The sequence below is a fragment of the Triturus cristatus genome, chromosome 1_2 (genome assembly GCF_964204655.1).
Source record: "Triturus cristatus chromosome 1_2, aTriCri1.1, whole genome shotgun sequence".
Lineage (NCBI taxonomy): Eukaryota > Metazoa > Chordata > Amphibia > Caudata > Salamandridae > Triturus > Triturus cristatus.
In genome coordinates this window covers 1,111,531,380-1,111,555,458 of record NC_140580.1, presented here as the reverse complement: position 1 = coordinate 1,111,555,458, position 24,079 = coordinate 1,111,531,380, and the positions used below count along the sequence as shown (strand labels likewise).

General features: G+C 44.2%; 1 protein-coding gene across 1 annotated transcript in view; it reads right to left on the bottom strand.

Moving 5' to 3' along the window:
• The window catches only part of ADGRD2 (adhesion G protein-coupled receptor D2), a 493,199-nt gene that overhangs the window by 300,339 nt on the left and 168,781 nt on the right, over positions 1–24,079 (bottom strand). Inside the window, exons 9-10 of the mRNA XM_085613752.1 lie at positions 7,813–7,924; positions 765–899 (exon numbers count right to left, since the gene is read on the bottom strand). Of these exons, the coding sequence (XP_085469878.1) occupies positions 765–899; positions 7,813–7,924 (247 nt within the window). The remainder of the gene's footprint in view (positions 1–764; positions 900–7,812; positions 7,925–24,079) is intronic.

Sequence of the window (24,079 nt, the reverse complement as noted above, 5' to 3'; positions counted from 1 at the left end):
GGATCATTAAAGTACCGAGAGGTGAGTACATGCCGCTGGGATTGTCTTCAGCCTGCACATACCAGAGAGTTCCAGGCTCATGCCTCCCTATATGTACACCTGCTTGCTCCTTAAGACATACATGTCTGAGAAGCTTATTAAACCACTTTCAATTTTGCTTCATCCACTTCGCCTTCACCCCTTAGGGTTCCTACTAGGATGTGTTGGAGCTATGCAAATGTAAATAAAACCATCCACTCTAGGCAGAGAGAGGACGGGGTGTATAGGGTATACCACATTTAATATTTCAAATAAGGCCTTAATATAACCTAATAACTGAATGCATCTGACTAGAGCTGAACTAAGTTTATTTAAAGGCTGACGTTTAATTTGAACTCATTACTCCCCACAGCATGTTTGGGATTTTATGAACTAGTCACCAGATGGTTATTATATAAAAAGCTGTCTGCAGGGAATAAAATATGTTTTTCCAGACAGGAAGAGAAGCAGCTCTTCAAAATTGTATTTAAAAATGTAAGGGGGCACGGTAGAGTGATTGACATTGAAGACCAGCTCACAAAGAATCCCAAGCCAGCAGAAACAAAAGGAACTGTTTCATTATCCCAGAGATAGAATTCTTTAACAGGTGGTTCTGGTTGTCTACTTGGTTTTCTGGATTACTGAGGTGAAATTGTAGCCTGGAGCCTTAGCGGTTCCTTAAAAACATATGAGTTGTATTGTTACAGAACATATATTTTATGTTAAAGCGTAAAGTCTCGATGTACCATGTTCCTCTGCCAGTCGTTTCACTTCGTTGAATGGAATTTCAATTTGGTCTGCTCTTGGGCTGTGCTTGCTTTGGACTGTGTACACATCCTTATTGGACTCTTCTGCCACGTCTACGTGTCTGGCCTCAATCTCTACAAAATAATCAGATAGTTTTTTGAAGGACTTTAATTTGCGAAAATATCAAAGTTATTGTGACCTTTATTTAAAACAAAATGTTTAGCACACATAAAAAATAACTTCTAGAAACGTGTTTCCTACTGTGATGAGGACATGAAGCAATTCAAATATAGCCACTAACACAAGTAAACATTTCAGCAAATGCCAACTTAGAGCACTTTAAATTCTGTGATTTGAAATTTAAGAATGTGTAAAATAGTTCAAAGAGTACTGTTCATACCTTTGGGAGTTTGATAATATTTCTAATAGTTGCTTAACCTTTTATTTAAAAAAGAAAGGTCTATGGGAAGTTCATGCACGTATGTTATTTAATTATGTGCAAGCAAAATATTTACAAATTCCTACTAAATTAATGGAGACGTGCCAGAAAAGGCCATCAGTCATTTCATAGTCAGCCAGCCAACGAGGGGCACATCTGTCTTCCCTAACGATTTTCTTCCTCACATCAAGAATAAACTAAAACCATTTACACAATCCCCAACATTCCCAAAATGAGGTATTTGTTTGTAATAACTGATATGGTAAATTAACATTTGTTTCTAGTAGGGGTAGAGATGCCAATCATCAAGTACATTTAATTTAATGCCGGAATCCTTGGAATACCCTGTGCCTCTCCACGTCTGTTTCAGAGTAAAGCTTTACAAATCATGTCAGAAAGATTTAGCTTAACTGTAAAACACACATTGAACCTAAGGGCCTCATTATGAGTTCGGCAGGATGTGTCCCGCCGTCGTGTTTTCGGTGGTCGGACTGCCCAATTAGAATCTGTGTGGTGAGACCGTCACAGGACTGCTGCCACCCTGACATTTCTGCTACCGCGCTGGCACAGGCAGAGGCAGCCAATGGCGGCAGTCCTGTGCAGCTTACCGCCAATCTAATAAACAAGCATTGGCATAGACAATAGGTCTCGCCTTTGGGACCTTATAAGTGTTTAGCCATGCAACAGTTGCATAACTAAATACTTATAAGGTCCCAAAAGTGACACCTATTGGCTATGAAAGTGAAAGTAATCGCGGTAAAGCGCGGCACGCGCGCCCGCGCACATGCACTGTAGCTCTAAGTAGCACTTTTTGGAGCCCTCACAAGAAGTCTCGCAAGACCAGCGCATGCGCTGGGTCAGGCGAGACCTAAAAAACTGCCTTTCTCCGACCTGTTCCTGGCGGAGACACCGCCATGCGAGAGTCAGCGGAAAGGCAGGTAGTAAGCCAAAATAATGGCTTGAGGGCAAATGTTCCCATATGTAATGGAGCTGGTGCCCATGTAGTGCCCTACATGCTTCCAGGTCGGTTGCGTGCAATGTTTCACTTGCACAACAGAATGCAAGGGAACAGTGTTCCCGACTGGCTGGAGGCACCGCAATATGGTCGGCATTGGCGCTGCCATGACTACTGCCTACTCTGTTGTAAAGTCATGATACGGCGGGTGGATGACCTCCGGCTCAGCAGTCTTCTTGGGACCACCGTGTCTCGTCGCGTCTCAGCAATCACCACCACGCAGCCAGGTCAGTTTCTATTCTTTATTACATGCATATGTATCTGCAGCCAGCATGCTGCACGTCCTGCCTCGTCCCCCGCTTCCTATGTGTCTTGCCCCTCACCCCTTGACCGGAACTGGTGTCCGGTGACCTCTCCTGCCCTCTGCCCTCCTCGGGGTCCTAGTGCCTCATTTCTCAGGACACTACATCTCCCCCCTTTGTCACAACGGCATTACGACAGTAGCATTCGTTGGTAGTAAAATGGGACAGTCTCTTTTGTAGTCAGTTGCAGGATGTGAACTGTCGACTGATGTGACCCGTGAGATGCTGCCTAGAGCGGCATTTCACATTTCCTCTATTAGTCTCTTCGGTCTCACAATGTCTCTTCTTGGCCTCTCCACCTGTCCTTGGCCCTCCTTTGGCCTTGTTGCTTCTGCGACACCTGCTCCATTGCATTCCTTCGTTGTTGTTATCCCTTCGGTGCCTGTCACGTGTTCTTCCTCTTTTTCTTCTTTCAAGCCTTTGAAGTGTGAGCTGTTCCTTGGGATTCGCCTGCTGTCTTATTCTGCTGTTATCATTGTTCCTTTCACTTGTGTTATCGTCAATGGGTCGTGGGCGAATGCACTGTCCGACTTCCGTTGTTGTCTCTGTCGTACAATGACAGTGTCTCCTTCATGGAGGTGTGATTTGGTGGCATGTTGTCTTCCATCAGCATATTCCTTCATTCTCTTCTTGGCTGCCTCATCTTTTGCTGCCACGCCTTCGTGCCCCGGCGCGGCCAGTCCTTCTATCTGCGGCAGCCTTGTTCTGCTTGTCCTCCCTAGTACTAGCTCCGCCGGGCATTTCCCTGTAGATCCATGAGGCGTGTTTCTGTAATCCCTCAGCATTTGGCATAGTGCTTGTCCTAGGGAAATCTGCGACAGTTTCGCCCTCTGAACTGCCTTCTTGATGTTTCCCATAAATCTTTCGACCATGCCGTTTGCTTGCGGCCATAGTGGTGTTACCTTTCTGTGCTGTATTCCGAGGTAAGCCATGAACCTTCGGAACTCCTCTCCTGAGAACGGAGGGCCATTATCCGTTTTCAACGTCTCCGGGGAGCCCCATGCTGCGAATATGTCGTCCAGAACAGGTAGCGTTGCGGCTGCTGACGTTGAGGAGACTGATCGCACAATCGGGAATCTGGAGTATTCATCTATTATGACCAGTAGGTAAGTTCCCGCGTCTAGAGGTCCAAAGAAATCAGCGGCCATTGTTGTCCATACTGCTCTTGGTAGTTCCGACATTTGCAGTGGTTCTTGTCTTGCAGGCGGACCCGTCGTTTGACAGAGGTGACAGGCCGCTATCGTATCTTCGACTAGACGATCTAACCCCGGGAACCAAACCTTTTCTCTCAGCAGTTTTTTTGTCGCCACAATGCCCCTGTGTGACTCGTGTGCAATGCTGACCACTTGGCGTCGTAGTGAACGTGGAATGACTATCCTGGTGCCCCTCATTACGATTCCGCTGTTTGTCTCCGAGAGTTCCCCACTTATTTTCTGTAGAGCCAGCATCTCCTCCTTTTGTACTCCTCCCTTCCATGTGCAGTTGTTGTTTATATGTCTCCATCTTTGCTGTCTCGTCGTTTCTCTGGCCGCTCGCAGTGTGTCATCTTTTTCCGTTTCTCTCTCTATCTCTGTTAGAGTTACTGGTGCCGGCGTGCTTTGCTTTAGCACGAAGTTTAAGTATTCTTCGGCCATTGAGGCCTTTTTTTCTGCATGTGGCAGCGGATGCCGTGACATGTAGTCGGCTGGATTATGCTCTTTCCCAGGTTTGTGGACAATTTTGAAGTCGTAGTCCATTAGTCTGATGCCCCAGCGCTCAATGCGGGGCGGCATCTTTGCTGCTGGGTTGCCGTAAATTGTTACTAGTGCTTGGTGGTCCGTGATGATGGTGAACGGCTTTCCGTACACAAACATGTGGTAATGCTCGCATGCCCAAACCACCGCCAAGCTTTCTTTCTCCGGCTGGGAGTACGCCTTCTCAATGTCTGTCAAGCTTTTGCTGGTATATGAGACAATCTTCCTTGGTGACTCCTTTCCCGGCAGGTGTTGTGCTAATATTGCACCCAACCCCACTGGGCTGGCGTCAACCGTGAGCTCGGTGCAGAGCCGAGGGTCGAAGTATGCGAGGTGCTCCGCCGTCATCACAGCCTTCCTGATCTCTTCGAACGACTCATTGCACTCTTGAGACCAGACACATTTCTGGCCCTGTTTTGTTAGCTCTCTCAGCGGCGTGCTCACTGTGGCAAAGTCTTGTATGTATCGGGCACAGTAGCTTGCCAGGCCTAGGAATGACCTTATTTCTGCCACATCTGACGGTGGCTTTGTCTTCTTTAGCGTTTCCACTTTGCTGGGATCAGGCCTCATCCCTTTTTCCGAGAATATGTGTCCGAAGAAAATCAGTTCTGTTCTCCCTAGCTCGCACTTCTCTCCATTTAGTGTTAGTCCAGCCTGCTTTAGATGTTTGCACACTTGCCTTAAGGCGCTGTCATGTTCTCCGTCTGATTTCCCAAACACTAGGATGTCGTCACTGTAATTGAAACTGTTGTGTACTGGTCGTATCACCTGTCTTATTGTCTCCTGAAATATTTCGGCCGCTGACGAGATACCAAAACTGAGCCGTTTGTATCTGAATAGTCCTAGGTGCGTGGAAAATGTTGTTATGTACCTCGACTGTGGGTCCAGCTCTAGTTGGTGATACCCTTTGTATAGATCTAGCTTTGAGAATCGGCACGCCCCTGTCAGCCTGCTGATCATGTCGTTCAGATGAGGTCCTGGATGACGTTCCCTCGATATTGCAGTGTTCGGTAGTCTCATGTCCACACATATCCTTATTTTGGACGTATTTTTCTTCGGGACTGCCACAATCGGTGATACCCACGGTGTTGGCCCGTCTGCAGGCTCAATTATGTCTTGCTGCAGTAGGTTATTTATTTCTTCCTCCACTTGCGGTTGTAGGTGGATCGGCACTCTCCTGTGATGCTGTGCCACTGGTCTCACCGCTTCATTTATGTGTAGGGTGACCGGTTTGTCTTTTAGCTTCCCCAGTCCCTGCGGTATTTCTTGATATTCTTGCAGTATGTTTTCTTTTTCTGTCATGTGGTACGTCATCGCCAACAGCCCCATGACTTGTGCCGTGACGTTACTCAGCAGGCAGGGCGCTGGGATGTCCCCTTTCAGCACATGTATTTCTTCCTGACGCGTCACGTCCTGATATGTTAGCGTCTCAGTGAACTTGCCCATGTTTTTTACTGGTGTCTTTGATCCCCACGTGAACACATCTACTGTTGATGGCGATAGCGTTGGCCTTGTTCTCATTTTCATGTACTCGGACATGCACATTATGTTGCATGTGGCACCACTGTCTAGCACAAATGTTGTTCTGTGGCGCCCGACGTCGATGTCTACTGTGGCCGTCTTTTTTATTTGCTGTTTCTCCACCAGCTGGATGTGTTCCTGCTGTCTTCCTTCTTTGGGTGTGTCGGACATGAGGTATAGCCGTGCTTCTCTCCCAGCCGTCGTCTGTTCATCCGACTCTTCCGACGAGCCTCTCTCTGCTGTCTCCATATGTCTGGCGTGTCTGGTGCCTGTTGTCCCTTGTCTTGCTGTTCGTCCCCTCTCGTTCCTAAATTGCCTGCTCATGCAGGTGCTTGCGAAGTGATTGTCCCTATTGCATTTTCTGCATTTCTGGCCCATTGCTGGGCAGGTGCCAACGTGTGGGAAGTCAAAGCCGCATCTGTAGCATGGGACCGCTTGTTTCCTGTGATGTTGTTGCTCCCTGTTGTCGTTCTTTTTGAAATGTTCCGTCATCCGATGTGCCATCGCTTCTCCTTTTTCTTTTCCAATTTCTATTTGTTTGGCATGCTGCGTGGCCCGTGCTTCTGTGCGGGCCATCGTCAGTATTTTCTCAAGTGTTGTTGGTTCTTTTAGGATGCGTGCTCTGAACTCTACTGATAAACACCCTACGATGAGGCGCGTTCGTATTGCTTCTTCGTTGTCAAATTTATCAAATTCGCAGTATGTCACTAACTTCCGCAACCTTGTCGCGAAGTCATCCATGCTTTCTTCTGGTTGCTGGCATGCTGTGTGGAACGTGTACCTTTCAAAATCGATGTTGCGTTGGGGGTCGAACTTCTCTGTGAGGCACGCTTTCGCGCCTTTGTAATCCGCCGTCTTTTCACTTGGTAGTGTCATCATTAAGTCTTCTATTTCGTCTCCGGCAAGGGTGACCAGCAGATCTAATTGTTTGCTCTCTGCGACGTCCGTCGCGCGCATGTATCGTTCAAATTGTCGTAGCCATCTCTCCCATCTGATGCCTGCTTGCTGTTCCGACATGTTGAATGGCAGCGGCCTGCGGAACACAGCTTGTGTGCTCCTTATTTCTTCGTCACCCATATTCTTCCTTTCTTTGTTTTATTTATGTACTTCTTTCCTTCTTTCTTCTTCCTTCTTGTTCCTCTGGTGCTATTTCCTTTCTTTGGCACCTTTTTCTTGTCGTTTTCTCCTTATTTGGACCTTTTTCGTCTATTTTCCTTTTTTGCCTGACTCTAAAATGGCCTCCCGGCCTTCCTGTGCTCCTATTGGCCCAAATTGCCTGACTCCAAGATGGCCGCCGCACTCTCGCGCGATTTCGCGCTGTTCGGGACTTTGCCTGACCTTTTAAAATGGCCGTCGTCTATCTTGGGCGCTGATTGGCTCAATTCGCCTGACTTTAAGATGGCTGCCTCCTCTCGCGAGAGTTCGTTGAAGCTCACGCACGGGAGGGATCTTAATCTTTCCTTCAGTTTCACTATCGCGCTGCTCTTACTTCTGTTAGCAGCGCCGGGGTGGGCTCCCGCAACGATGTTTTCTTCTGCTGGCGCTTCGGACCAGGGTGGGCTCCTGGCTCCGAATTTTGTTTCGCGACCGGGTGGGCTCCGACAGTCGCCGCGACGCGTGGATTTCGATCCCGCCTCGTCGCCAGTTGTCGCGTCGCGTCTCAGCAATCACCACCACGCAGCCAGGTCAGTTTCTATTCTTTATTACATGCATATGTATCTGCAGCCAGCATGCTGCACGTCCTGCCTCGTCCCCCGCTTCCTGTGTGTCTTGCCCCTCAGCCCTTGACCGGAACTGGTGTCCGGTGACCTCTCCTGCCCTCTGCCCTCCTCGGGGTCCTAGTGCCTTATTTCTCAGGACACTACACACCGCAGTAGTGGTACGGCGTGAGACCGCCAAGCACGTAATCGGTCCCTAAGTGATCTAGAAATTAGGAAGCACTGACCATGTTTATAGGTTGTGGTTGCAAATACTAAACTGAATGTATCCTTTTCACTTCCTAAAAAAGCTACGATCATCAGATTATTTAATACTTACCAATGTTTTTATGTTGAATAGCTACCTTATTCCTCTCAGGTGTTAGAAGCTGATCAAGGTTTGAAGCTACCCTGTTTACCGTCTGGACAATCATCATCGGACCTCTTACAATCTAGGAAGGAAGAAAGCACATGGAAATGTTACTAAACTGATTCCTCACGGAATAAAATTCATTCTGAACATGTCGTTTCTTTGTAGAAGCCCAGACGAAGCACAAAGGTGGCAAACAATTTAAGAGACTAGTGGTATATTAAAACACATCCCGTAACAATTAAAGTCAGCTGTGTTAACATCGGAGTGTTCTAACAAATCAATATCCCAATTTCCTCATATTTTTGAAATACAAAAGTGATGACAGTTTGTTAAAACACTTGGGAAAATGCCTCTTTTCACCATTTATCCGGCAGTACCATATGGTCTGAAAACAGTTCCAAAAAAGGTCCAAAGAGAGCAAAGCATGCTTGTGATTGTTGAATATTTTTGAAAGTGTCTCCTTTTGGATGCTGCTGATAAAGTCTTGTTCAACGTGACATCAGCAGCAGCTCCTGCATTGGAACGGAGGGGCGTCACCCCACTTAAATTTCAGCCAAAGATGAAAAATAAAATTGTAATTGATTACTATTTTATTTTTAATCTTCTCCTCCTGAACGAGTATCAGAATGGTGCGGGGCTGCTGCTGAATGACAGCGGGAGGGAGGAGGGCGGGCAGTTTAGGCACTTTTCAAAGTGCCCATGTCCCTTTGGCCTGCAGTCTTGCGACGGCCAGCCAGACATGCGCAATTTGAAACCTCTAACCCAGCTGTCTTATGACAGCCGGGTTAGAGCAAGTGCAGGCCACCAGGGCGCTGGGGAGTGCTGAGTGAGGCCGCTCCCTCCAATCAGTGCGCTGCTGTCACAGCATGAGAGCAGCACCAGGATTGGTGCCTGCACTGAAGCATCCATTTCCTCATAAGTTTTGCGGTTAGAGGACATTGATTCAGGAAAGTTTTTAAAAAAATATATATTTGCATGTGCGACTGTCCCCCCCCCCCCCCCCCCCACCGTAGATCTGTGTGTGACACATTAGAATTTGACATTCATGTCAGCTTTTGGCCCAAATAAATTACACTCAAAAGTAATTGGTCCTGTAATAAAATAAGCATGGCCCAACTTCTGTTCCAACTTTTAACAGAGGCATTGCCAGTGTTCTATAAATCATTTGGTATCCTGGGACATGGTGCATGGAAAATGATGCTTCAACATGTTGCCTGACATTGGAATCCTAGCCATTGAGAAGTTTACTAGTCAATTTGTCTTTTTTTTATAGGTGTTGATCATAGAAAGTGTACATACATTATTTTACAATCACACTGTAAATTAACATTTTAAATGTTGGTCTTGCAAGTGTGAATTTACTGTTGATATAAACACAAAACAGCTGCGAAAAAACACACATTAACACAACTTTCATATTGATGAAAGTATATTTAAAAAATGTTTGAAGGGGGTCCTTGAACAATGTGGAACTATGTGTTGCCATAGGTTACGGTAGTGATATATGTAGCCTTGTTTATAGAAACCGAATATTATTTTACAATCGGATGATTGTTTACTATGATTCTGTAGTTGTTTGCAATGCATGCCAGGGACTTGACTGTTCATTGGATGTTGTAATGTAAATATGTACTTTACTTACGTTCAAGGTCCTCCATAATGAGACTTGCCATTGTATATATTGTGTAATATTAGAAAACGAAGAGAACATAAAAAGAGGCTTGGGAAATTAACACTTTGTTGGACACAGAACGTTTCCTAACATGTTTATGTCTTTCTTCAATGCATCACCATTGCACATTGTGTGGCACTAAGAGATTTGTGATCAAAAGGTTGAACTAAAGAGTTGCTCTGCTTCAGAAAAGCACATCACAGCGGATGATGACTTCTTTGTCTTGAGTGGTGGGTTGTGTGCATCACAATAGACATAAATACCAACTAGGTATAAACTGAAGGACACTGCTGTATGCAGCTCAAGGATGAATGGATTACTGTGCGACGACAAAGCTAATGGAACCAACAAACCAGACACAGGAAAAAGAGCATTACATTAGAGGAAAACAATGTGAGCATTCCCGTGTGCTGTTTAATTTAAATGACGGCAGCTGCCTGAGGTGATAGAGAAATGCCAACAAGCCATGTAATCAGTGGCGGTAACTCCGCTAAGGCGGAGGAGCGTCACCCCACTTCTTTTCTGCAGTGCAAAAAAGGAAAAATAGAACATACTCTATAGACTGATAATAACGCAATGTCATTAACTTTTTATTTTTCAGTGCGAACCAGGTTAGAGCAGGGCTGGGCTGTCAGAGCAGGGGTAGGAGGTAATACGTGCACTTAATTGCTCTTGATGTTTTGGCCGGCCGTCTTGGGCAGGCCAAACAGTCATGCGCACTTAGCATGATCTCCACCTGGCTGTATTGCACAGCCTGGGTGGAGAACATGCACAGGCTCGCATTCCCTTTCTGAATGCCGAACCAGGCCGCTCAGACCAATCACGATGCTGCTGTCATGCTGGTGACAGCAGGGTCGTGATTAGCTTCCAGGAGTCAGGAAGAGAAGCTGAGATGAGACAATGGAGGAGAGACGGTACCCAGGCAGAGGCGAGTGTAATATATATTTTTTCACTCACCACCCCGTTTTTTACCAGCCGCCACTGCATGTAATAAGTGCATGTTTTACAATGTAACATAGCTTCTATAAAGATTGGTTTGAGTGGCAGATGTGTTTAAACATATTTTTCAAAATATCCTTAATTTGTACACTATGTTATGGCTTTCTAACGTTGATGTACAGGACAGCAAATAAAGTTTATATTTCAACAACATTTTTTGTAATTCTTCCATATGTGTGAAGTTCTGTAGGCATCTACATTTCCTTTTTTTTAAAAAATGTTTTTATTTTATTTAATTTTTCCCCACAAAAAATAAATAAATAAATAAACCCCGCTCTAGCTCAGAACAATCCATTACATACAAATAACAATTTTTTATCTTAACATAGTACGTTTTGGACAGCATTGAAAGAAACAGTTTAAGACTTCAACAAAAAAATTAACACTATGCATTATCTTTGTAGCCATCGTAGAAGAGGATCCCAGATTGCCAACCCTTTTTTGTGTTTGATATAGCCCTTTCTCTTATATATAGCTACTTCTAGACTGCAAACTGCTAAAAACCGAGCTCTCCATTGTTGGAACGCCGGAGCACTGGTATCTAGCTAAGCTGAAGCGATACACAGTCTAAAAACAGCCATTGCAATGAATATTAACCCATGCATATGTTTAGGTCGTATAACATTTGACGTGCCCAGCATAATTTCTGCAATAGAAATTTCTATTCTTGTATTAAAAATATCGGAAAGAAAAGTGGAGATATCGTTCACAGTATTCGATAATACCGTGCAAGTGGCAAAAATATGAATGCTATCCGCCTCGGGTAGCGCGCATCTGGGACACGTAGTTCCTTTCCCTGAACCCCATTTAGCTATTTTATAAGGGGTATAATACAAGAAAAAAAAAGTTTTATAGAATTGAGCCTGAAGCTTAATTGACATAAAACTAGACAGATACAGGCTAAATGATAATTGAACGATTTCAGACGAAATCCCAAGTTTATCCTACCATTTACATATATATTTATCCATATCATCTGAAATACGAAGATTTAATAGTTCATAAATTTCCCCAATTTTAATTTTAGAGTTGTTTAATAAATTCTCGATTGGTGGGAATGTCAGGAATCTTGACCCGCTCCCCCCTCTCTTCAAAAGAAAGTCTCGAATCTGCAAAAATTTTAAAAAATCCCGGTGGTCTAAATTAAATTCAGTCCGCAATTCGTCAAAAGATATAATTCCGGATATAGTATATAAACAACCAAGTTGTGTAACTCTTTTAGTTATCCACCTTTCCATATATACATCGCTAAAAATCGCGGGGATATTGCTATTATTGAGAATCGGAGTGTAATGAGATAATCGTCCAATACCGGCTAATTTCCGTACAGAGTTCCAGATTTTATGAATACACGTTATTGACTTAAATCTTACTTTTTTAAAGTAACCATCGTTCATATGACGCCATAAGCAGCCGCTAGACTCATTTCCTAGCAGTAGCTCTTGTGGGTTTGGGATATCTCCTTCGTTGTTATTATTTATGGGAGAGAGTAAACCAACGCAAAATTTTAAGGTGGTAGCCCAATAGTATAATTTGAAATTGGGCAGTGCCAGTCCTCCTCTATCTCTAGGTAAAGTGATGGTTCGCAACGCCCTTCGTGGTTTCTTGTACCCCCATAACTGTCCATATTCTTAAATATTTGCGGGGGGAACTCCAAACAGATTGATCTGAAAAAATATAGAAATCTAGGCAAGATAAGCATTTTAATTAAATTACAACTACCTCCAATGGATAGGTAAAGATTGTTAAAACGAATCATATCGTTCTTAGTACGCTGCATTAAAGGAGAGATATTATCATCAACTAGGTTTTCTATTTTGGAGGTTATGCTCACTCCCAGGTAGTTAGCTTTTTCGGTCACCCGTGAGTCTGTCAGACTTATTTTGCTATTGGAAATAATCTGGGTTTTGGCTTGATTTAATTTGTAGCCGGACACTTCCCCAAAAATCTTCGCTTCTTCTTCAATCGCCCTGATGGAGTTCGCAGGGTCGCTAGTGACCACTGCGATGTCATCCGCATATGCTAGTATTTTCGTCGCTTGGTCCCTTACCCAAATAGGTGAGATCCGAGCGATGTTCTCCAATCTCCGTATGAATGGGTCAATATATATAGCGAATAAGAGAGGAGAACATGGACATCCCTGTCTTGTCCCTCTAGTTATTGGCAGAGATTCTGAAGTTGACCCATTCACCATGACCACTGCAGTTGGCTCTCTATACAGCATCCGCGTTGCTTTGATAAAGGGTTCCCCGATACCACTTTTAGTCATGACAGTTCAAAGATATTTCCAGGAGACCCTATCGAAAGCTTTCTCGGCATCTAATAATATCAAAGCCATAGGGTCTCCTGAAACCTCGCACCAATCAAATAATGAGATAACTCTCTGGATATGATCGGTGGTGCCCCTTCCGGGGATAAACCCATGTTGTCTAGCTGAGACTAATTTATGTATGTGAGGGGCTAATCTTGTAGCCAATAATTTCGAGTAAATTTTGGAGTCGCTAGTTATTAACGTGATAGGTCGATAGGACCCTAATTCTGTAGCGTCTTTATGTTTTTTTAAAAAGACTACGATTTTAGCCATAGACCAAGATCCCGGGGGTCGTCTCCCTTGGAATACATGAGCGACTAGCTCAGACAATATATCTTTCATTTGTGAAGAAAATTTAATATAGAATTCAGTAGGAATTCCATCCATACCCGCCGCTTTACCTATAGCAAGGCTATTCAGTGCGAGGAGGATTTCCTCCCATTTTGGAATCTCATCCATGCTATCGGCATCATTGCTCTCTAGTCTCATGTGAACATCTTGTCTTATGTATTTGTTAATTGCATCGTGTATATTATGATGTATGAGAGTTTCCCTGTATAAAATCTGATAATATTTATGGAACGCAATCCTAATTGCATCAGGATCTGTCAAGAGCCCGGCTTCTGGATCTCTGATAGCCTTGATAAGGTTAGCAGTGTTTGATTCTCGGGTACGCACAGCTAGCTGGTGCCCTACCTGTTCACTTAACTCATAAATATTTTCTTTATGTATTGTGGCTTGGTCGATAGCTTTAGCTGTTAATATCTTGATCACGCGATTCTTGGCAATTGTGATCTGTTTAAGTTCTTCTTCGACTTCCCTTCCCTCTCGAATAGCTTTAATTAGGCCTTCTTCAGCGGTTATGACATTATTCTGTAGTACTGCCATCTCTTGTTTTATTTTTTTGTTAGCACATAATGAAAATCGGAGAGTTTCACCTCTGATCCCGGCCTTAAGAGCATCCCAGACTGTCTCGATTGGCGCACTACCAATATTCTCGGCTAAAAATCTAGGGATCCATTGTCGCATGAGCTCACAATACGTTTAGTTAATTAGTAGTGCTCTTTCAAACGTCCATATATTAGTGTTACTTTTAATTACAGGAATTTCTATGGTCAATAGGAGAGGGTTGTGATCAGAGAGTACCCTAGGTAATTTTTCAATAACGCAACTAGAAACCATAGAATTGGACACTAAAAAAAATCTAACCTTGCGTGACAAGCATGGGGGTAAGAATAGTGGGTATAGCCTGGATTGTCCGGGTGTTTAGTTTGCCAAATATCGATAAGACCATGGGTCGAGCATACATTCTTAAATTCTTGAAAGACTCTAGGCTTCCTCCCTTTGTATTTAAAGCGTAAATCATCTGACCAATCAGTCGGTAAATTCAAATTGAAGTCTCCACAGATTATTACCGGGAGTGGCCAGTGGGCGAGCTCATTAGAGATATGATCCAAGAGATCAGGGTCGTCACTGATACTATTGTATATTGAACAAATGACTACTGTAGATCCATTGTTCAAGAGACACTCTGTGATGGCCCATCATCCGTGTTTATCAGCTTTTGAGCGGTTGAATTGTGTCCCGTGTATTTTCCCTAAAATTGCGACACCCTTAATTCTAACCCCCTGTGTTGTGGCAGAGATCAATTTAAAGCCGAGTTTGTGAAGCAGATGCATATTAGATCCCTCAATATGTGTTTCTTGGATACAAACGATGTTTGGTCCTATAGATTGTAGCCCCATAGCCACTCTGTGCTTTTTTCTCTCATCATTGAGACCACAGATGTTAATGGTCAGAATCTTTACCCTGTCCATCTTGAAATTTTAACTCTCCCAGCTAAGAGCATTTTTATCCTTCCCATAAACGTTTTTTTCATGTATTCTTTAATCTGATGTCCTTTACAACAAAAAACTTTACCTTCGCAATTTATATGTATTATAGTACTGAGCTTGTCTCCTCCCAACCCTCCCTCGGGTCCGCTCCCCCCCACCAATAAATAGGCAATCAGGCTCAGTCCTGAGCCTGTTATGATGGCGTCTGTACTGTCCCCACCCAACCCCCGCCGCGGTCCGTAAACTGAAATGATATTGCCCCCCCCTTTTTTTTTTCTCTCTTTTCTTTCCCTTCCCTTCCGCCTTTCCTTTTCCTCTCCTCTCCTCCCTTTTTTGTTTTCTTTTTTTCCCCTTTTCCGTCCCCTTTCCCTTCCTTTCCTACCTTCCCCACAAAAAAAAACATTTTTTATGTATATATATTTTCCCCCTTTTTTTCCTTCCTTCTTCTTTTTTTTTTTTTTTCCCCTTTCCTATATCTTCTCTTTCCTCTTTTCTTTACTATCCTTTCTCTTTCTCCTTTTCACCCTCCGGCCACATAAATTTGCTCTCAGGAAGATTTTTTCTTTTGACCAGCAGTGATTTCATCTAAGAATTTCTGGGCCTGAACTTCAGAAGTAAAATAATGGAACTGCCCCTGAACATTAATTTTGAGTTTCGCAGGATTTTGCAAAAAGGCAGTGGCGCCGGTTTTCTGGAAGGGTGTAATCAACTGTCTGAGTCGCCACCTTCTTTCTACAGTAGCATGGGCGAAATCAGGGCGCACAAAATATGAAAAAGTCTCCCAGTTCCTTCTTTTATCTGGTCTTGCGAGTTCAAATACTGATTGCCGGAGCAAAAAGTTCCCAAAAAAGATTAAAATCGCTCTGGGATATTGTGAATCAGCTGAACGTCTCTTGGATATATTTAGAGGGAATCTATGCACCCGCTGAATTTCTTTGTCCCAGTCCCATTGTGCCAGTTCCGGTAGAGAGTTTTTGAGGAGGTTAATGACAAATTTCCTGATATCTCCTCCCTCGCTGTTCTCTGGAATTCCAAGAAGTCTCAGATTGTTCCGGCGTAGGCGATTTTCTGCCTCCTCCAATTTCCACATTACATCGATCATAGACTTTTCTTGAGATACTGAGTTTTGTTTCAGACCTTCGACAGAGGCTTCGAGTAGATCAGTTCGATTTTCTAATAAGCTTAATCTTTCGACAATCTCAGTACAGGTTTTACCGACTTTCCTGATGGAGCCTTGTATTTTTTTAGAGACCAAACGTGCTTGACGACTCTCGGCTTTAGCTTCATCTTGACAAAGCCTTCAGAGACTGTAATATTAAGGATAGGGACGGTTCTCCGGGATCAGCAGGGATACATGTGTCTACCTGTCTGAGCACTGGCGTACTCTGCGGTTGTTCTTTTAAGGTTGTTACACCCTTAAACGATAAGGAGTGTGTATCAAAATAATCCCAGCCAAGGTCCCCGTCCTCCTCCATCGACCTTCGTTTCGGATTACTTTTTTTCCTCTCAGAAAGTCTCTTAGTTCTCCTAGGTAGTTTCTTTCCCTCACCCTCTTGCTGACTGTAATGACTTGTAGATGTATCGCCACCTCGCTCTGCGTCGGAAATCGAACTAGAGCTCGAGTTGTCTGAGTTGTCAGAGCCTACAGAGTCTTCGTTTAACGAGTAGAAGTTCTCTAGAGGGTCTGGCGAGAGAGATCGTGCTTCCTGATCACCCCCCCTAGGTATATACTTTCCTCCCGGGATAGGGTGTAGCGGTAGAGCCGTGTTTTTACTGTCAGCAGTGTTGTGGTGAGTGGGGGATTCTATCACTCCACTCAGAGTCTTGCCTGGAACAGCCATATCTGGACTTGGGCTTTTAACTGTAGCTTTGGTAGTGTTTAAAGATACTTCTGGCATACCCATGACGGTTGTCTCACCACTGGACCCCCATGAGTACCGCTCATCTCTGGCCTCCATCTGACTGTCCGTAGCGGTGGTATTGGGGCTGGAAGGGCCTATACCAGGTGCTCCAGAATTGGCTACATTAGCTATATTGCCATCATTAATAGGAGTAATTGTAGCGGTCAAACCATCCGTAACTATGTCTTTTAAATGCGTTATGTTTTTTACAGAGACAGGCATGTCTTTAGATGGAAACAAGCTAGTGATAGCAAGCTGTTTTTTATATGATTCCGCGTTAATAGAGTTTTTAGATAAGGGGTTTTTAGTCATTTCTTTCCCCCCCCCCCCCATTCTTACCGCTAGTTACAAGCCTCTTATCGGTTTCAGTCCTCTTAATTACTTCTGTGGGTGTGGATCCAGGGATTGCCGGTGTCTGGACTATGGAGCGCGTCTTGCTCCGAGCTCCGCGGGCCGCCATCCGGCTCGTAGAATGTGTGGAGTGAGCCGTGAGAGTCCCAGCGTCTGCGTTTCCTAGCTGCCACGCCGCAGCGTAGGGGATCCTGTAACCAGCAAACGCCGTCAGCAGAAGCCGAGCGAGGCTTTCCCAGCGTCTCACTTGATCGAAAGTCTTCAGCGAGCAGTTTCTACGCCATCCATTTGAGGGAGACCCAACCAGGCCCCTCTCGTGACCCCCACAAACCGCCAGAACCATGGAGAGTTTAAGGTAGGGGGTAGCCACGGGGGGGGGTCTCAAATCATTGAATCCGAAGGGAAACGCTGCAGGGGTGGATATCAGGGGAACTCGCTACGGCGCCATCTTGCCTTGAAAAACTCCAGGCATCTACATTTCCAAGCAATCCTTATGTAGAACTGAGCAAGATGGGAGTGAGTGCGTGAATACGTGTTTTAGTCAGTTAGTGAGTTAGTGAGTGAGGGCCTGATTCACAAAGAGCCTTCACACTCATGGTGGAGGCCCCGCAGTCGTAGCGGAAGTCTTCGCACCTGGGGCGGATTCCCTGCAATGAGGATTCTCATTGCGGAGATTCTTTCACTAGTGCAGAGACTCCCCCGCCACTGTGTGGTCTCCACCACGAGTGCATAGGCTCCTTGTGAATCAGGCCCTGAATGTTTAGCCAGCCAGCTAGCCAGCCATTCAGTCGGTCGGTGACTTAGCAAGTGAGTATGTGAGTCAGTCGGTAACGAATGAGGGAGTGAGTAAGTACACCAGACAGTCAATCACTCAGTGATTGGGTTAGCTAGTGAGTGAAAGAGTCAGAGAAAGAATTAATCCATACAACACCTTTCAAAGTTTGGTAATGGTGGAGGTACAGAACTTGTTGAGTGGATTTTATTTTTTCAGCGGTTTTATATAGCACAAACTTGTCCCAAAGGTATTCAAGCACTTTACATGAGCATCAGTTACATTACACAAGGACACATTCATTTTATTGTATTTTTGGTTTTTTAGTTGCGGGGATTTTAAGTGATCTGCCCAAAATCACAGGATAATGAGCCATTGCCGAGACTCAAACCTGGTGACCCATCAGGTCTGGTCATTATGCTACATCCTCAACAGGTCATATAAAAAGGTGTTTTTTGAGGCCTTCTTGAAAGTGACACAGAGGTGGAGCTGATCTCAGAAGGGCAGGTGATATGTTCCAACATGTTACTGTATTGGCGCTGTCTATTTACCAGGCATCTGACCCTCTAACGTGTTCTTCCTCTAGGTCTCATCTCATTACAGTGGAGAAGATTGAATGTGAAAGATGAAAGGCCTCTCTAAGTCAACCACAATGGACTGATGTCTTGTAAAACATATTTCTTACACTACTCCTGGATACTGTCCAAGACATAATATCCTCATGATCTTTAAAAAGCTCTTTCCAGTACTCTCCTCCTGAACCCCAAGCTGACACCCTCTAATTCCTCATGTGCCAGGCTGATCCTGACAGGCTATGAGGTCCATACATTTTAAGGTTTGAAAATCTCTTTAAATATTTACTAAGAAGTTTCTTGTAACAAAGAGAGCTGTTACTCTTTGGCAAAGAGTTCGTAGTGCTCTTTAATGCTTTAATTAGTGGAGAAGTGTGGCTCAATGGTTAGAGCGGCAGACCTCGATGCAGAGCACTGGTCCGGGACCAGGGTTCGATTCCCGCGGCGGCAGGGTCTCGGGCAATAAATTCCTCGGACCGGATATTCTCGCCGCAGTGCCTTTCTAATCATGGGTCCCACGCTGCAACTCTGGGCAATAGCTTGCTTAATCTCCACAACGGCCCCAACAGCGCTGGGATGCCTGGCTTCACCATGGGGGTGCCCAGGAGTGGACACTTCACACGGAAAGCCAGGAAGGGTTCCTTCAGCGGTATGAGTACAGCACTGAGATACCTGTAGTGGTGATCGGCGCTATATAAATACCTATACATTACATACAATGCCTGAGGTCAAACTTCAAAAAGTGCTCTGGCATGTGCACTCCAATTGTGCACCGCCTAGGAACTTTGGCATTAAGAAATACTCCATGTGTGATTGTATTGTGCTTTCTGCAATGTGAAACATACGAGTGTCCAAGAAACCAAGGGGACATTCCCTTATTTGCATGGAGCCATGGCAACTACAAATTATGGAACGCCTTTGCCCTTGTGTCATATGACAGACATGGGTGACAGGTCAAACAGTTAGTTTGGAGGTATATTGACTCTGTGCTACATAGAAAGTAGCACTGTGAGCATCACTCCGTCCCATGAGGGCACCCTTGGAAGGAAAGAACAGTCTCTCCAGGGACACTCCAGGATTCAGTCACTCACAGCATCTGCCTGCAAGGGATACACTGCCCCCTCTTGAGAATGTGGCTGTGCCCTCTGGCAGGTAAAGATGGAACCCTGATTTCAAACCGCAACTCAAATGTTTATCCGTAGGTAGCCTTTGGCTTTTTCCTACAGACTGACCGTGTCGGTACAGCTTGGTGATGGTGAAGTATTCTTAGAATGTCCATCAAAGAGTACTCCTGTCCTCATGGGGACAGATGCTTAGTCTGTGCTCTCCAATCTGGCACACAACCTTGGCCTTTATGGGTCCAGAATGAGGATCTCTCCATGGTAGCCAGGATCTAATGATGGCACAAGAACTATTGGGTCTGCGCTTGTTTGTTTCGAACAAAGAAAGTGAAGGCGAGTTGGAGTGGATATATATATATGTGTGTGTGTGTGTCAAGTTTCACATTTGCCCAAAGCATAAAGCGCACTCCCATCAGGAAAATAACTTGCAGCAAACCAGATTCAGCGTGTTCCATGCTTTAATAAGTGGCCCAACGCGTTTTAGATATCGTGTATCCTTGATCACGGGCAAGCGGCACTAAAAGAAATACAAGCGTGACTTAGGGGCTATCCATAAATACCCACATAATAATTCATTAAACTCAGGTGAGTGCATGCTTATCCATAGTGCATGTTGGGATATGTAGTAAAATACTGCTTTCATCACATTTACTTGTGTCGCTCAATTCAAAGTTCATATTAGCGTTACCATGATAAGTTCCATAGTCTCCACGCTGTACTGATAAGCCAAATACCGCATCCCAATGTTCTGCCAGGCTTCCCCAGTGAGAAGTCTCAGACCCGCCATTCCAGCAAGGCGGTGGTGCGCTTTCACGGCCGGACACGCCGTGCATATATCAAGTTTCATGTGTGTGTGTGTGTGTATATATATATGTATTTATGCATATATATATATTCATTATATATACATATATACGTATATAACAGGAATATACATTATATCTATATATGTATGTTTATATGAATATATACCGGCCTCCCGCTTTCGTTCGTGTGATTCTCCTTCACAACCAGCGGGAAAGAAAGTAAGCGGCATGGCTCCATAATTCATCAGCAATACTTTATTTTCTGATTTTCATATAAGACGCAAGAATTTCGACCTACGAGTTTTGGCCATAGCCTACAACAGGGTCATAGAGTTTTTTAGTGCAAGTGGAAATTTAAAGGGACAAACCCTTTTCCCAGCACCGATCCGTACAATTCAGAAAATGGATTGCTAACATAATTGCAGTCTTTTATTAGTGCATATAACAGTCACCATTTGTTCCAACAGAAGTATATATACATTTCAACACATGGCTATTATACCGTAAGAGGATTATTGGAACATACTGTGAAAACGATTGTGTCATGCAATTTTACCCTCACTGGGTCAATGTTGTAGCCTCACATTGTCTATGTTTTCACAATGACATCATGTGTTTTATAGCCCAGTATATATATATATATATATATATATATATATATATATATATATATATATATATATATATATATATATATATATATATATATATATATATATATATATATATATATATATATATATATATATATTAATATATATATATATTATCTACTGGCGGTCGCCATTAGATAGTTATAGTTAGGACCGTGTTTCCATAGGAAATATGAAAATTCTATTTTGAATAACTTTGGCGCCGGTTGACGGATCCTCACAAAATTTTCAAAACTAATGGGGCGCTCTGCTCAGCTCCTACCCTGAAAGTCTCGGGGTTGATTCGTCAAGCGGGGGCTGAGAAAAAAGGGGGGTCCCAAAACGCGTCTTCCCCATGCATTTTCCCATAGGACCTTTAGTCGAAGGTACAGCCCGAACGGCTGAACAGAATTACTTGAAATTTGGCAAAGAGGTAGTCCTCAGGTCAGGGATGTGCCTTTTGCATATATGGTGTCAATCTGTTCTCTAGTTCCTGAGAAAATTGCAGTTAAAAGTACATAAATATCTATAAGCGTGCACCGTGTGCGCACCGTGCGCGCACCGTGCGCGCACCTTAACGTGCGTGAGCGTAATTGTGATTGGTGGTTACATGTCAGTCAACATTCGAATCGGTCGAAATCAGGAAGTGTCGTGCACCATTTTGTGTGTGACAGTGAAAAAGAAAGGTGGAGAACGTGAAAAGGGGGCAGGGTACAGAGTTCCTGACCCCCTAGCTTTTGTCAGGGGGTCCCTGAAGGACCCCGAAGGGTGAACATTTTTTTATATTTTCTTTTTAAAAAATCGCGGGGTGCACGCACCGTGCGCGCACCGTCGCGAGGTGCGCGCTCGGTGCGCGCTCGGTGCGCGCACGGCGGAAAAAAATCATTAAAAAAATAGAATTAAAAATCAAATTTAAGTGTTTAGATGTAAGGTGGCTCTAAAAAGAGCCGTTGTGTTAATTGAGGAACAGAGGAACAAAAAAATGTAAACAATTATGGGGTGCCGCATGTGTGCTGCTGTATCTTGCTCTGTATTAGGGGAATGCTGGTGTCACCATAAGAGAGAAGAGCAATGCACGCATTGCACCGTATATGCACCCTTTTGAACAGAGGGTGCATATCCAGAGGAACAGAGGCAGGTGAAGCTGCCGCCGCAGATGAAGTGCTCGGATGAGCTGCCGATGATGTGCTTGGCTGAGCTGCTGCGGATGTGCTTGGCTGAGCTGCTGGAGGGTTGTCTCTAGCAGCTCGAGCAAAAGCCACAGGATGTACTCCTTTAACGTGCCTGATCATAGTGAAAATACTAAAAGAGTATTTCTTTTTAGGATCTCCTCTTGATAAGACAACACCACAAATAGTGCAGGTGACTTTTGGAGCATTCACCATCTTCTGTCCCTCTGGAAATGTAAAAAATTGTCTACTGTCTCCTCTGTCTTTGTAGCACAAGGGTCTCCTGCTCACTCCCAGAAGATGACTGCTGCTCTGCCATTCTCAAGTACTGGAGTACTGGAAAAGCTGCTCAGCTCCTTCTCCCAGGGAATCAGAAGAAATAATGAGGGGAGTGGGTGTGGTGTTGGAAGTTTCTGGAACTGAAACTACTATAAACCAATGAAAAGTGTTGTTTCTTAATCACATGACCTGAAACTACTATAAACCAATGAAAAGTGTTGTTTCTTAATCACGTGACTTGCCGTGCGCGCAACGTGCGCGCACGGAGCACGCGCGCATGCGCGTACGGAGCACGTGCGCACGGAGCACGTGCGCATGCGCGTACGGAGCAGGCGTGTACGGAGCACGCGCGCATGCGCGTACAGAGCACGCGCGTACGGAGCACGCACGACGTGCGCATGCGCACGTGGAGCACGTACGCATGCGCACACAGAGCACGTACGCATGCGCGCACTGTGCGCGCACGGTCAAAAACCCTTAACAAAACAAAAAAAAACAGTTTAAAGTGTTTATAAGTTTATAAAAGATATTAACTTTATCCAAATTAAAAAAAAACAAAAAAACAAAAAAAAACAGTTTAAAGTGTTTATAAGTTAATAAAAGATATTAACTTTATCCAAATTAAAAAAAAAAAGAGCTGAGCCATTCCATATTACAGGATACAGTCAATCTATAACTATATACATAGGTAGCTTATTGTAAAATAAATATTTAAAAAATATAATAATACATTCATAAATTAGCATTTAAAAAACCTTGCAAATTCACTTAAAAAACCAAAGGTTTCACACACATTATAGTTAGGAATTAGCGTTTTAAAAACCTTGCAAATTCACTGAAAAAACCATAGGTTTCACACACGTTATAGTTAGGAATTAGCATTTAAAAAACCTTGCAAAATTCACTGAAAAAACCATAGGTTTCACACATGTTATAGTTAGCTGGACATTTCACTCGTACAAAACCATTGAAATTCCCCCGTTATAGTTAGTTCAGCTAACTATAACTCGCGCGCCCGCAATCCACTGCTGATGACGTCACATATTACATCACTCATGATATCTGTTTGGTAAAGACCCCAATTTCTGGACTCCAAGTGTGTGGCCGGACTCCCTGTGTTCACTACCAACCCCCACTTGGAAAGTAAAAAACTTGGGAGTCTTGACTGATGACAAACTCAATTTTGGTGACCGGGTCAATGCAGTGGCCTTAGCCACTTCATTTGTGCTCAGAACATGTAAGAAAATTCTACAGTTTCTACCCAAGGATAGTCAGCGCACAGTAGTCACCGCACTAACAATGTCAAGGCTGGACTATTGTAACAGTCTATACCTCAATATACAGGAGCGGTTTATGCATTGACTCCAACTCCTACAAAATGTGGCCCCAGACTGATTACCGGGACTGCTCAATTTGCTTCCATCTCTGGGGATATTAGAAGACTTCACTGGCTACCCAGCAATAAACGGGTGCAGTTTAAATCACTTTGTACTCTCTACAAGGCCCTTCACGTTATAGGTCCACACCACTTGAAGCGACAGTTTCAGTGGTATGTCTCCCAAAGACCACTCCGCTCTCTTGGAGCAAAGTTAGTATTAGTCCCTACTTCAAAGAAAGCTAGATAGGGAGGTAGGAGTTTTGTGGCTGGGGCAGCCAAGGCCTGGAATGCCCTCCCTCTCCATCTTAGAAACAGTCCGTATTTACTGACATTCAGGAGAGCTTTGAAAGCCTGGCTTTTTGACGTTTAATCCCCGGGTTTTTTTCATGCACCCTTTAGCTGGAGGGCTGTAGATAGCGCCAGGACACCCTTGGGT